The sequence below is a fragment of the Corticium candelabrum genome, chromosome 2 (assembly GCF_963422355.1).
Source record: "Corticium candelabrum chromosome 2, ooCorCand1.1, whole genome shotgun sequence".
In the NCBI taxonomy this organism is placed as follows: domain Eukaryota; kingdom Metazoa; phylum Porifera; class Homoscleromorpha; order Homosclerophorida; family Plakinidae; genus Corticium; species Corticium candelabrum.
Genome location: NC_085086.1, coordinates 8,150,917 through 8,166,279, shown reverse-complemented (window position 1 = coordinate 8,166,279; position 15,363 = coordinate 8,150,917). Strand labels below are relative to the sequence as shown.

The following is a 15,363-nucleotide window of genomic DNA, read 5'->3' as shown; positions in this document are numbered from 1 at the left end:
GTCTCTTCTTGTCTGTAGTCCTGCAGTTGCAACGACGGATTTCTACTAGAAAACGATAAAATCCTGAAGTACTGCAAGAATGCTCAACCAGAGGTCCCTCGATCAGGGTGGTTCAACTGAAAAAACTACTGCCGCTGTTTGCGATTCATCACATGGGCAAGAGAACCACCAGAAACAAAGTGAAAAACAGCTAACTGACATGGATTGCTATTGACCGTGAAAAGAAAACAGAAAATTGGTATTAAGCCTTGTGAAGAAAATTTCTCAAGTGCATTTGACGTGGCTTTGGTGAAGGAAGAGGATCAATACGCATTATGAACGCTCATTGATCAACATTCGATACTCCTCTATCTGATTCGTGTTTCATGTCTTCGCAAGTAAAGAAAACTTGCTCTCATCGTATTGACGTAGGCGTTACATGCTTTGGTAAGTATTCAAACAATCTCAACAATTTTTTACAAAATTATTGAATTTTTGTGTAATAGGTTATGATAGAGATAGGCAGCACTTTGTTGATTTTACCGACGTGTACAACAAAGTCTAGGTGTCTGAAAAAGATCGTAATCTTAGGAAAGCAATATTTCATACCAACTTGAAAAAGATAAAGAATCTAAACAATGCCGACGCGTCTTCTCTGTTTGGAATTACCAAGTTTCCGACGAGTTCGAAAACTCTATATGATGAGTGCAACAATGGACAATGTTACAAATAGCTCAACGCTAAACCAAGAACAAATGAGCGAACGATCAATTGCATATCACGTAGACTGGACTGGTCCAATTCCTAAATGTTTTGATTGGAGAAATTGACAACAGTATGTCGTTACCAAAGTCAAAGATCAAGAAAACTGTGGTTCATGTTGAGTTTGCTGCAGTTGTTCAGATGGATAGTGTATGGGCCATACAAGGGCTTCATAAACTTGTTGAACTGTCTTCTCAACAAGTTGTATCATATGATAGCGAGTCTAGCGGTTGTAACGGTGGTGGTCAATAACGTGCAATAAAATATGTTTTACAAGGCGATGGTTTGGAAAAGTAGAGTACTTATATGTACTTTTCAGGATCAGACGACGCCACTAGAGACTCCTACTTTAGTAAGAGCTCAATTCACGCTCGCTGTACAGATTGGCTTAAAATAGGAAAATCGACTGCCATTGCAGATGATGAATACGACATGATTATGTATCTCTATCGACACGGTCCAATAGCTGTCAGCCTCAGCGTAGAGAATCTGAGGCTCTACTCAAAGAAAATACTGAGTTTCTGTGGAGGCAATCACAGCAAGACAAATCAAGTGGTTGTACTCACTGGTTTTGAAGTGAGTGATGGCGGCACACCATTTTAAATTGTAAGAAATTCTTGGAGAAACAACTGGAGCGACGGCGGTTACTTCCTTATTGAATGTAACGTCAACATGTGCGCAATTGCTGAAAGAGCATTTACAGCTTACATCACACCGTGATTGACATGTTAGACCGTCTGGGACACTAGCCATGGATTGCGTAAAAACTGAAGCTACTTAATTTTTCTTAAGATTTTCGTTACATATATATGTAATAAATGAAACAGTCAGTTTAAGTGTGTTTCGTCTGACAAATGACTTTACGTTAGAACTTAAAATTTGGTGTTGTCGCCACTTGTGCCATGCGTCTTGATCATGCGTGTAGTTTTGATGGGGCGGGGACTATCTCGTCAGACAATCAGTAGAGCTTCCTGACGTAATTGCGAATCACTGAATTGCTTTCCCGATCTCAATTACATTCTAAAAAATATTCTTGTATACGAGCACATGCACAAGAAGACGTTACACGTCCCATCTCATCGCCTCATCGCATGGTCTCATCGCATGGTCTCATCGCATGGTCTAATCGCATTGTCTCATCGCCTCATCTCATTGTCCACTTTTGACACAAATGGCACGCCATAGAAAGGCTCTAAATACGATCATTCTATGATCACATGCAACAGTGTGAATATCAGTCACGTTAATTGGGTTGCTCGTGCATTCAGCTCGTGATAGGCTATCTCTAGTCTGTGGGATCTCTCTCTCTCTCCTCATGAATTCGTTTCCCAGACTATTGTGGCTTTTTGGAATATTCTTCCATTACTCTACAAACCTACAAAGATGCATGGGATCATCCACAATATACAGAAAACAAGGTCAAATAACAAACATGAATCGTTTCGTATCATTCTTGGTCAACTATTACTCTTCATTTCAGTTGCTCTAAGGCTTGACGGATCTGAGGCGACCTTCACTATCTCCTCTGGAAATCTCAACTCGTACACGTTGCGACGGGCTGTCGATGGAGACCCTAACACGTGCATTTGGCCACGACCTGCAGTCTCAATAGCCTCTACAGTAAATCTCACGTTTACGCTATTCAATTGTCGCGCTGTTTTCACTGTTGAGATCATGACTGGCAACTCAAATATAGGCTATATTCCTGGCGTAGCGATTCAGGAGATAGATCGATGCCACGGAGATAGGCACTTTCCACAGGCCCGTTGCTACGCACAAACTCTACAAGGTGTCAATCCTATAGAGTATCAGTGCCCGGGAAAACAATCCAGAGTTGTTGATATCGTCGTACCGGCCAATCTACCAATCTGTGAAATAGAAATAAATCACGTGCCAATACCAGGTATAGAACGAATTCTTAGCTGGGTAGTTGAACTACAGTTAAAATTCAAGCTCGATAGCAAATATAGAGTGCATCATACATAATTTGAAAACTAAGTACTATAAACTTAGAAGTTTGTAAGATGCATGACATTGAGCATGCAATATCTTGGTGGTGATAAAATTTGGAAAGTGGTTTAAAAAGATTTGAAGGAGGCTATGGTTACTACAAACAATGAGCACTAGACATCAGTTTCAAGTGCATGCAACAACCAAGCTATAAACATGCGTCAGTAAAAAACATCTTTCAATAACGACATACTAAATGTCCAGAGTAGAGAAGCTGCTTCAATTTTCAGAATATCAATTAATTGCTTTGTAACTTTGTGCGACATCTAGATATACAAATTGTTGTTTTCTTTTGTGATCATAAGGTCAATAAAATGAGAATAAGACACACTGTACAGCCATAAATTTTGTATATAGATAAATATATCTATATATTATATATATTATGTATACGTAAACATAGACAAAAATACATTTCTTTTTGCAAAAAAATATAGGTAACTGCTAGAATTTGGATGTTTAAAAGTAATTGCATTCATATACAAAAAGTTAGAAAAATATAATTTAGTACTAATGACAATCAAATTGAGCTTAAAGTGGAGGTCTTAAACCTCTCGTTTGATGCCCAGATTGTAGCAAGCCGTACGTTAATCAATTAATTATCTTAAGCAAACACATAATCTTGTAGGTCATGCAATGACTTCAAAATAAGAAATAAGACTACGCGCTAAAACAGCTAGATGAAATCAGTAGGTTCTTGTGCTGAGTCTTTCCAGTCGTCACCTGTATTCTATAGCTAAGCCTGTCCATGTCTTGTAAATGACAGTAGCTATGGTCCTATACTAAGGTTTAGACAGAGAGAATTATACTTTTAAAGCAAGACATACATGCACACACATTCACACACACACACACACACACACACACACACACACACACACACACACACACACACACACACACACACACACACACACACACACACACACACACACACACACACACCATGTACACGCATTTTTTCGTCTAGAAAGATTTGTCTGAGAAATAGCACACGAGCAGGCTGCCAGGGAACCCTTCATATAAACCCGCCCTTCAAGCGAGCTAGCCACTTCTAATCACAGGAAATCGACGCCTGGGAGCATGTACAGTGCATGTGTGACAATAATCATGCTTGAGCATCATGTCTCAATCTGTTTCAAAAGTGTCATTAATTTCGCAAGTGCGACTTAGCCCCTCCCAAAACCGACGCAAAGAAGACTGCAAAGGCTTTGAATGATATATACTGTGCAAGTGCTGGCGATTTCGACGTTTCCTTGTATACCTACCGAAAAGTACTATAGAGACAATGATAATAGGACACGTTTCGAGGCGTTTAATGAGTTGTGATGCATCATCACAACAGCATCCAGCCGTCTCTTCCGGTACTCCAGGCATCTCTGGTTGTGTTACGTGTAACAGCTGTAACTGGACTGTCACGCGACAACTATTCCCAGCCATGAATAGTCGAGAGATAGGGTTATGGTTAGGGTTAGTGTCCGAGACCACTTGCGGCAATGCAGGGCAAACCACAAAAGGTCCGGAGGAACCAGTTATGGCAGTTACAAGTGGCCCTTAACTATTTAAAGCAGGGAACCAACTATAGCAACTCGCATCAGCCAGCTGCGTCGTCAGGCCTTCATGGCTAGGAAGCCAGACTGCTTGTCGACATCAAATTCATTTAATTTAGACTGACTATATAGAAACATGTATCGTCGCTACGCGTGGGCCTGCAGGGAAAGTCATGCGTGGTCCCAATATAAGCAGTTGTGGCTTTAGACGCTAGATAAGGTGTCATAACAGACTTTCCAAAATTTAGACTAATGAATGTAAATATTTCTTAATCAATAAATTTAATTTGTCACATATAGCAAGTAGAGCTTGATTACACGACAACTATGAAAAGTCAGGCTGCAATCCAATTTGGTATGTCAATGCTTGCTTCAGTTTCATAATTATGTTTTAGTTCTGAAAGCTTTTTGAGATCTACTGTTTTTATTTTATATTACTTGTGCCCAAGTTGAGTAACTTTATTACAATTTTTAAATGTTTCTTTAAATGCGTCTTACAGGATTATTGTTATACTATCTTGATATTAAAGTTTTACTGTCACATTTTCATAATAGTCTAACGCTGCTGCTTTTGTCTTCAAAGATAGAACTGCTCCTATACGATTGGTTAACGGCATAACCAAGTTTGAGGGAAGAATTGAACTCTATTACAACGGTTCCTGGGGAACAGTTTGTCAGAATAATTTTGGCCTTCGAGAAGCTCACGTTGCCTGCCATCAACTGGGCTACGCAAGGGCATTAACATATGGATTGGCAAAAGGATTGCATGGCGTAGGAAAGGGTAATATAAATATGGACAACTTGACGTGCACTGGATCTGAGACTATCCTTCAAGACTGTAAATTCAACGGATGGGGGAGGCACGACTGTACTCATTCAAAGGATACCAGCGTGGTCTGTGATCCATGCATTTCATGCAGAGAAAAGAATAGCCTAATAATTGAAAAAAGTGAGTTTTGCTAACAGAAAAAATTTCCGTTTATATATATATATATATTGGCAAAAAACTCTACAAATAATATTGCTGCATGTAGGTACTATAGCCAGTACAGCATTATTGAATACATGTGTGTGTGTGTGTGTATGTGTGTGTGTGTGTGTGTGTGTGTGTGTGTGTGTGTGTGCGTGTGTGAGTGTGTGTGTGTGTGTGTGTGTGTGTGTGTGTGTGTGTGCGTGTGTGTGTGTGTGTGTTTGTGTGTGCGTGTGTGTGTGTGTGCGTGCGTGTGTGTGCGTGTGTTTGTGTGTGCGTTTGTGAGTGTGTGTGCTTGTGTGTGTGTGTGTGTGCTTGTGTGTGTGTGTGTGTGTGTGTGTGAGAGAGAGTGTGAGTGTGTGTGTGTGTGTGTGTGATCATGTGTGTGTGTGAGTGTGTGTGTGCATGCGTGTGTGTGTGTGTGTGTGTGTGTGTGTGTGTGTGTGTGTGTGTATGTGAGTGAGTGTGTTTGTGTGTGTGTATGTACGCGTGTGTATGTGAGTGTGTGCGTGTAAGTGTGTGTGTGTTGTGTGTGTAAGTGTGTGTATGTAAGTGTGTGTGTGTTTGTGTGTTTGTGTGTATGTGTGCGCGCGTGCGTGTGTAGTGTATAGTTACAGCGCGCATGCTGACATTAATTAATTTTGCGTTTTCCTGCAGCTCAATTTCCTGTGAGATTGGTTGATGGAGGTAAACCATACCGAGGGAGGTTAGAAATATTCGCAAGAAATCAATGGGGAACGGTATGTAAAGATCATTTTGGTCCTTCCGAGGCTCTCGTGGCATGCAGTCAACTCGGATATACGGGATACACAAGCTATTCAGGTCGATACGGTAGCTCCAACGGTCCGATTTGGATGGATGACGTCGAATGCCCTGGCAGCGACAACAACCTAATGGAACGCAATGGAGACAAAGTTTTAACCCGACTTGCTGATTGCAATAAAGGCGGTTCCGTCTTTCCGTTTAGAGTTGGTCTACACTGGGGATCTCACAACTGTGATCACAGCAAAGACGTTGGGCTTGTCTGCTCTTCAGCAGGTATTACGCTGCACTGCATATGTCTGCTGAGCACGTGATAAGCAAAGGCAGGACAGTCCACAGTCAAGCCAGACTTACGCGTGTTTACGTACAATGCTTAGTCGACTAACGCGCGCTAAACAGTTCTTTATCTTTCCTACACTGACTCCACGATTTAACATGTGCACTACGGCAAGTTCATGACTTAGAATATCTGATACTGAAATACATACAATACAATGTGCAATACAATAGACAGAACTGTTTAACCTATCATAGTCTAAAGGAATAGTTATTAAGAGAATTTTAGTGGAAAAAAGATGTTGAAAGCATAGAAAAAAGGAGAGTTCTTTCAAGTTGGTCTTTGGTGTTGAACGTTGACGTTTCTTGAATCCAGTATCATCTATTGAGGGTGTGTACTTGATCTCTTTTAGACCAACAGCAGCTGAGAATATGAATAGGCACAGACATTTCATTAAGTATCTCATGAGCAAGCCATTTGCCACCTAACACAAAGTAATGGCAATCTGTAGCTGCGAGAAACTCATGTATTAAAGCAGTCCTAAAAACATATGATTATATATATATATATATATATATATATATATATATATATATATATATATATATATATATATATATATTACTTATTTGATCATTCTCGAACGGGAAGCATACGCTAATGGCTGCCTGACAAAGATTGGGTAAGTTTTCTGGCCATGGCCTATTAATAGCCAGACTAGCCGAATCGGTTCTTCCACATATATGACTTACGTTAAATGTGCTTTTCCTTCCACACGATTAGTACGTGTTTGTCTTAAGCTTTACTTGTTTTAGTTGTACAGGTGATAAATACATGTCTTGTTTTGATGCATAGCCAAGACGCTTCCTATTCGGTTGGTTGACGGAGGAGCTGCTCACAAAGGCAGAGTGGAGATATTTATCAACGGGCTGTGGGGCTCGGTATGCGACGAGTGGTGGAGTTGGAACGACGCTCACGCTGTTTGCCGTCAGTTGGGATACAAAGAGGCGAAGAGTTTTCGAAAGGCTGCTTGGTTCGGGCAGAGTAGACATTACCACATTTGGATGTCACACGTTGCGTGTCAGGGCAACGAGATGAGGCTCCAGGATTGCCCTTTCAATGGTTGGGGAGTCCACAATTGCAAGCACGAAAGAGACGCTGGCGTCGAATGCTTGCCTACACGTAATATTTTATTATATGTCCAAGAATTAATAATCCTAAATAAAATTAAAAAACAAATGCATATAATAATCAAATTTAATTTGTTACTGTTCTGCACAATTTTAGCAAATAACTTTAGCAATTATTTAGAATTCTAAAAAGCAGTGCTATGATTTGCATAGAGTAAAAACTAAATTTTGTCTTAATTAATTTCTTGTCACCTTAAAAGATAAACGATAATAGTTTAAATGTACAGTTTCAATTCCATCTGTTGATTCAAATTTTGTGTCATGAAATTGAATAAGAACTAAACGCAGCATTCGTTACTGACTAGGATTGCATATAATAAAATAAAATGTTTTGTATTACTGCATTAGTTTGGTCATTGGCGTACGACTACCATAAAGTATCTGGAGCTCATGATCCTGCCAGAGGCAGAAGAAATAGTAAAATATGTGACATTGAATTTATGTACGTTGCTGTTGTTAACGTAGCTCTTTGTAATCTGACAGCAAACGAATCGCATTCGAAAAATCTAATATTGCAGCAAAGTCAGAAAGCTAACAAAGTTATCCAGCTTGCAGACGGATACAGTCTATCTGAAGGACGCGTTGAGATCAAGGCTAATGGATTGTGGAATACAATTTGTGATTTCAATTTTAGCATAGAAAGTGCAAACGCAATCTGTAATCATCTTGGTTACCCTGGTGCCGTAGAAGCCTTTCCATATGCCTACTTTAGTAAAGGTAAAGGACCTATACGTATGATGGCTAATAATTGCATAAAGTCTGGCAAATTCACCTCCGGGTCTTGTCCTACAACGCCAGAAGTAGACAAGAACTGCACTCATGGTAGTGATGTTGGAGTTATATGTTTTCGTAAGTATTAAAAAACTATGCCCATGTATATGCATAGTTCCAAAATTCGTAATTTTTGTTATCACTATAGCTCATGACAGAGATATGCAGCAATTTATCGAGTTTACAACAGAGTACAACAAGGTGTATTCTTCAGGACAAGAACGTAACCGGAAAGCGTCGATCTTCCATATCAACTTGAAAAAGATCGAAATTCTAAACTCTGCTGATCGATTTTCACCTTACGGAATTAACAAATTCTTCGACATATCGGAAGACGAGTTTGCGAATGCTTACTTGATGTCTAGCTCTGTGACTGATGGCATCAAAAACTCAACACTCGAGAAAGATAATAGACACAAGAGATCATACACTTACCCCGTCGACTCGGTTGGTCCGATACCTAAATGTTTTGACTGGAGAGATCGATATCCTCCAATTGTTTCTAAAGTCAAAGACCAAGGTAAATGTGGCTCATGCTGGGCATTTGCTGCCGTCGCTCAGATCGAGAGCGCTTATGCTTTACAAGCTCGTAAACCGCTCATCGAACTATCAACGCAACAAGTCGTATCCTGCGATAAAGAGTCGAACGGTTGCGACGGAGGTATGCCACACAAAGCAATGAGTTATGTCATAAAGGCGGGTGGCATACAAACCGAGGCGCGATATCCCTACCTCTCGGGAACGGATGATAAAACGAGGAGCTGCGAGTTCATATCGAATCGAATTCACGCAAGTATTACAGGTTATCTGCACGTGACGTCAAAAACTCCGACTGCAGACGACGAGTATGATATGATGGTCTACCTCTATCGAAAGGGACCGATAACGGTGTGCTTCAATGCTGGAAACCTTCAGTTCTATTCGCATTATAAGATACTGAGCTACTGTGGGAGCAATTACAGAGATATCACCCACTGTGTTGTTCTGACGGGCTTTGGAGTTAGCGAATCCGGAGTTCCATTTTGGGTTGCGAGAAATTCGTGGGGAAAAGATTGGGGCGACGGTGGATACTTTCTCATCGAACGCAACGTCAACATGTGCGGCATAGCGGAGTACGCGTATGCAGCGATCGCTACGAAGTGAACATGAACGCCAACTATTTGGCAGAGACTTTTGCTTGACATAGCTCGTTTTTGTTCTTGCAGTGAGTTAATCCCTGCCTCTTTGTTGCTGAAATGGTTGTGCATGTGCGTCGCTGTGTTTTAGTGCGGCAATTGATAACAGGTTTGTCACGCAGCCGCCAATTCCTACGATTTCTTCTTTGAATCATATGTGAGGTGTGTAAGGTTTACTAAACCAAATGTTCAGACCACGATACAACTGCTCATGTAATACAATTAGAGTTCTTGAAGCAATTGAAGAAATTGGATAAGATAGAACAAACAAGGGAACACGAGGAAGATGAATCATATCTGTATGCAAGAAGTGTTACTGCATCACTAAGAAGAATGGAACCTTAGCAGAGAGTCGTTGCAAAGCTGGGAATTCAAAAGATTTTTTATGAGATACAGTTCCCTGTTCAGCATCCTGTTGAACCGATTTCCTGTTGAACACATCGGGTATTGAGAATATTGAGAATAGTACGACATACTTCAGTTTAATTGCTGATCAATATATTGAAATATTCGAAACAACGCCTAATTAGTAACGTTTACATAGTTGTTGTATTCAAAGGCCAGGTTACCAACCTTAAATTAACTAAATACAACCAACACCACTAGAAATGTAACATGCTATTGCTGCCGTTGGACGCCACAGTAACGAAAATGGTTGTACTGCCAATAAATCGTTCTTTCTGGAGAAGTAAGGAAGTTCATCACACAGTCTCGCACTTCAGCAGCTGATTAGAAAAAAGTTTTGCTTCCAACATCATGTATATTTTGCAGTCCACCTGGTGCTTCTATGCTCTCCAATCGGCATGAATGCCATTGCCATGATTAACTTCCAGCACCGCGTATCCAGAAGGGCATTATGTCTGATAGAAGTTGAATTGTACATTTCACAACGTCTTATGTAGTTTTGTAAACAACAAACTGATTTTGTAATACTTGTTGTCTTTCTTGTGCAGCAATTATTGATCTTCAAAAATTTCTGAACATTGTTGTCATAATTCCAAAGGCATTCTTAATAACGCTCTGTCGGACACGACTTGCTCCAAGTTGTGCGCCAGCGGAGTCAATCGGTACAATGTGCGACCCTTAAATGTCTCATTCTGTACCTGCGAAAGCAAAGCATGTGATCGAGTATCCACTCAACAGCGCAGCGTTTGGCGTTTGGAAGGAGAAGGACTCTACTCGTCATCGATTGCATCGATACTTCGTCAGTACGGCTCATTTCCAGTAGAATTCTTCTGCCACCGTTCAGGGGCACCCACGAGACTGTGCACAAAATTACTGACAAACAAGTGTGTGTTGCATGGCAATATCAGTCGTCTGCGGACACTTGCAGCAACCTTGGAATCCAAAGCTTTGAATTGACGACACATTGTAACAACCCGTGTTGTTGTCAACAAAGGAACAGTCCACAATGTGGTAAGCAACACTGTCTCTCTAATTTTAACAATACTAGTAACTACATACATTGCCCGTCTTTCGTACCAGCAAGATATTGTAGGGTTCTGACGGACGACTCAGTCTGACCGTGAGATATTTTACGCGGGGGTCGAACCCTAAATAAGGAACATTGTGCCAAGTTTTGAATTTTTACGCAAACCTTTTCCTTTGCGTGCCGAGTGTCCGTGCCGATTTCGGTTGCCAACGAAAAAACCTGTGGCCGCTTATCGCGAACACACACACACACACACACACACAGACACACACACACACACACACACACACACACACACACACACACACGCACACACACGTACACACACACCTTGAACCTTGAACATTGAAGCCTTCCATAGTAAAAGAAACTACACACACACACACATACACACACACACACACACACACACACACACACACACACACAGACACACACACACACACACACACACACACACACACACACACACACACACACACACACCCACAGACACACACACACACACACACACACACACACACACACACTCACACACACACACACACACACACTCACACACACACACACACACACACACACACACACACACACACACTATTCGAGCTTTTACATATATCAGATAACAACAATATTGCAATTATAACAATATGTGTTTAAGTATACATTTTTGATTCGGTAGAGATTTGATGAGTCTTCTACAAAAATTCGAGATCGGGAGTACGTTTAAATGGCAAAAGTTTAGAAACAGCGGACGCTTTCACTGGTTTTATATAACTATGAGATCGGCGTGTGCGCAAGATTGTGGAGCTTCGAAACACCGTATTGGAGATATGTACGATCACAAACGCACATAAAAATGACACAAAAACGTGCAGATTCACGTAATGATAAAACTTCAGGCTCGTAGCCTTCTACGGAAGTGGACAGTGCGTAATACACCAAAATGGACAAATGACGTCACATACATGTTACATTTAGCCTTTCGAATTATATGTATGTATTTATTTTACATATAGAAATAGTATTATATTTTAACAAAAAACTGCTAACAGGCAAAACCGGCGAATCCCAAGCAATTACATCAGCATCTAACATTAATCTACTTTGTCTCATGCGAGCATTAAATTTCCACAAATTAGCAGACAGTTGTTGCATTAAATTATAATACGCTTGTGTAAAAGGAATACTAGTCGCAGTCACTACTTTAGACGCAATAGTTTTAATAGTACCCAGACTAGAAGGAGTACAACAACCATACGTTTCCACTAATAGTGGAAAGAACAAGGCACCACTGTCATCGACTACTTCTTCGTACTTGAGATCTTTTTCATGTTCACCTGTTTCTGCAGCTGAACCAGCAGCATTTGCGCTGTTGGCAACAAATTTCAATCGGACTGTGTTACGGATGGTAATGTCAAAATAGGCAGGACGTCCAAACAAAAAGTTGGGATGGTAAACATCACCAAGGCGATTGTTATTCTGTGACAAAAATCGCTGCTCATAGATACATACATATATATATATATATATATATATATATATATATATATATATATATATATATATATATATAATTAGTTTCGATTGGAGACAACGGTCTCCTCAAATCGTTTCCAAACTCAAAGATCAGGAAAAATGTGGCTCGTCCTGTGCATTCGCTTCTGTCGCTTAGATAGAAAGTGCTTATGCTCTGCAAGTTCGCAAACCGCTCATCGAGCTCTCGACGCAACAGCTTGTGTCATGCGATCAAACTTCAGCGGTTGCAATGGAGGTATGCAATACAAGGCAATGGGCCATGTCTTAGATGCATGTGGCATACAGACCGAGGTTCGATATCCTTACCTGTCAGGAACAGATAATCAAACGAGGAGCTGCTCTTTCAATCACACTCGAATTCACGCAAGTATTACTGGGCTTTTTCATATCACGATGTCCACTCAACCTACTGCAGACGACGAAAATGACATGATGGTCTATCTCTATCCCAAAGGACCGATAACGGCGTGCCTAAACGCCGTAAACCTTCAATTTTACTTGCATACAGTACTGAGCTAATATGGGAGCAACCACAGACGCATCACTCATTGTGTTGTGCTCACAGGATTTGGAGTCAATAAATCTGGGATTCCCTATTGGATTGCGAGAAATTCGTGAAGTGACGATTGGGGGTAATGAAGGATATTTTCTTATTGAGCCGCAACGTCGACATGTGCGGCATAGCCGAATGGGCGTTCGCAGCGTTTGTACAGAAGTGAACCAGAACGCTATCCGGACATCAGTTTTGTTTGCTCAAATAACCTTTTTTGTGTTTTGCGTGAGGTTAACGTCTATTAGTTTTCCTTCAATGTAATTGCCCCTGTTACGTCAGTATATGTTTCTGTACTTCAAATAGAAACAATGAGCAAGTTTGATGTTTCAATTTTCTTTCTTTTCAATCTGACTTTTCTCCATTCTAATTACGTAACTAAATGATGAATCGTATAGATATATATTTATACATAAACCACGTTATTTATGTATGTATTTGCCACACTAGGTTAACATACACATGTAATACCTTGCTAATGTATTTGCAGTAACCTATCTGCGTTATTTATTTTAATTCCTCTGGTGTTGTGTTTTCATTCCAAATTACTTTTCTTTAGTATACTGAATAACTTTCAATAGAACACTTTACCTTGCTTACCACGCATCAATATTTCCTAATTGCAAAAAACTAATTTTTACTTATCTTATCACGTGAATATATCTCTGGATTGGCGCATGTGGAAAGACCTCAGTGTTACCAACGTTTATACTACCAGATCCACTTCCGCAGCTTTACTATTTATAATAATACATACTTATAAAAGGCTAATCTGTCCGTCCGTCCGTCTGTCTGTTTGTCCAAATACAAATATATTATACATATAGCTGTCTGTCAGTCTGCTTCTTTGTCTGTCGGTGTGTCTGTCTGTCTATATGTCTGTCTGCTTGTCTGTCTACATGTCTGCCTGCCTGTTTGTCTACATGTCTGTCTATCTGTCTCTGTCTGTCTGTCTGTCTGTCATATATTTTCAAACATGGAACTATTATACATCACTGTCTGTTTGTCTGTCACTCTATCTGTCTCTCTGTCTGTCTGTCTGTTTACATGTCTGCCTGTCTGCCTGTTTGTCTGTCTGTCCGTTCGCAATAACACACAAGAATATTGCAATCCACATCCCAATGCAGACATCTTTGTGATTTAACGAAAAATCGCTTAGAAAAGTCTCCTTTCAAGGTCCAACAACCGACCTAAATAACTAACATGTTAATGCTGCTGTTTAAATGCAAAATCAAACGACGACACTACCGACTGCTATGTTATTAAGAGGTCCATTTACGGTCGTTATACAGGTGGGCTTAAAATAGGAAAATCGACTGCCACTGCAGATGATTGCATAGTCGACACGATGATGTATCTCTATCGACACTGTCCGTTCAACCTTTATTCAACGTAGAGAATTTAAAGTTCTATTCAAATTAAATATTGATTTTCTGTGGAGGCAATCACAGGAAGATCAATCATGTGGTTGTACTAATAGGTTTTGAAGTCAGTGATGGCGGCACACCATTTTGGATTGTAAGAAATTCTTGGAGAGACAACTGGGGCGACGGCGGTTACTTTCTTATTGAACGTAACGTCAACATGTTTGGTATCGCTAAAACGGCATTTGCAGCTTACATTACACATTGATTGACGCGTTACCTCACCCGGAACACTAGCCGTGGTCTGCGTAACAATGAGAGCTACTTAATCTTTCTTTAGATTTTTGTTACGTATATATGCAAGATACTGTCACTTTAAGTGTGTTTCGTCTGACAAATATATTTACGTTAGAACTTAAAATTTGTTGCTTGCTCCACTTGCCCCATTCGTCTTGATCGCGTGTCTAATTTGGTGGGGCGGGGACTAACCCGCCAGACAATCAGTCGAGCTTCCTGGCGTAATTGCGAATACACAGACTTGCTTTCCCGATCTCAACTACATTTGGAAAAAGATACTTGTATACGTACGTGCACATGCAAAAGAGACGTTGCAGGTTGCATCTCGGCTGAATGCACGATTGATTAACGTGTGTTAATTAGAATGGTTCTAGCTAATTACGATCATTGTATGATCACATGCAATAGCGTGAACAACAGTCACGTTAATTGGGTTGCCAGTGCATTCAGCTTGTGATAGGCTATCTCTAGACTGTATGATCTTTCTCTCTCTTTCTCTCTCTCCTCATGAATTCGTTTCCCAGACTACTGTGGCTTTTTGGAATACTCTTCCAATACTCTATAAACCCACAGAGATGTGTGGGATTATCTACATTATACAGAGAATCAGGTCAAACATTAAACATGAATCGTCTTGTATATTTCCTGGTCAGCTATTTCTCTTTCCTTTCAGTTGCTCTAAGGCTTGACGGCTCTGAGGCGACCTTCACTATCTCCTCCGGAAATCTCAACTCA

At 40.4% G+C, this 15,363-nt stretch overlaps 2 protein-coding genes across 2 annotated transcripts; both read left to right on the top strand.

Annotated features, from left to right (window-relative positions):
- The first annotated feature begins 816 nt into the window (after positions 1-816).
- LOC134176456 (uncharacterized) lies at positions 817-1,344 on the top strand. The gene is made up of 2 exons (XM_062643126.1): positions 817-985; positions 1,061-1,344. The coding sequence occupies exons 1-2, from the start codon at positions 817-819 to the stop codon at positions 1,342-1,344; spliced, it is 453 nt and encodes a 150-aa protein (XP_062499110.1).
- Positions 1,345-10,533: 9,189 nt separating this feature from the next.
- On the top strand, positions 10,534-14,599 carry LOC134176455 (cathepsin L-like). The gene is made up of 6 exons (XM_062643125.1): positions 10,534-10,654; positions 12,063-12,289; positions 12,554-12,652; positions 12,703-12,924; positions 12,983-13,049; positions 14,448-14,599. Exons 1-6 carry the CDS (start codon positions 10,534-10,536, stop codon positions 14,597-14,599), a joined length of 888 nt encoding a protein of 295 aa, XP_062499109.1.
- Positions 14,600-15,363: the final 764 nt, after the last annotated feature.

What these genes read in the sequence shown, in the direction of transcription:
- LOC134176456 (XM_062643126.1), top strand. Translation starts at nt 817, where the DNA reads ATGTCGTTACCAAAGTCAAAGATCAAGAAAACTGTGGTTCATGTTGAG. An exon ending in TAGCGGTTGTAACGGTGGTG is followed by an intron (nt 986 to 1,060) that starts GTCAATAACGTG and finishes TGTACTTTTCAG; the next exon opens with GATCAGACGACGCCACTAGA.
- LOC134176455 (XM_062643125.1), top strand. Translation starts at nt 10,534, where the DNA reads ATGTCTCATTCTGTACCTGCGAAAGCAAAGCATGTGATCGAGTATCCA. An exon ending in ATTGCATCGATACTTCGTCA is followed by an intron (nt 10,655 to 12,062) that starts GTACGGCTCATT and finishes CTTGTGTAAAAG; the next exon opens with GAATACTAGTCGCAGTCACT. An exon ending in CTTCAGCGGTTGCAATGGAG is followed by an intron (nt 12,653 to 12,702) that starts GTATGCAATACA and finishes TGTGGCATACAG; the next exon opens with ACCGAGGTTCGATATCCTTA.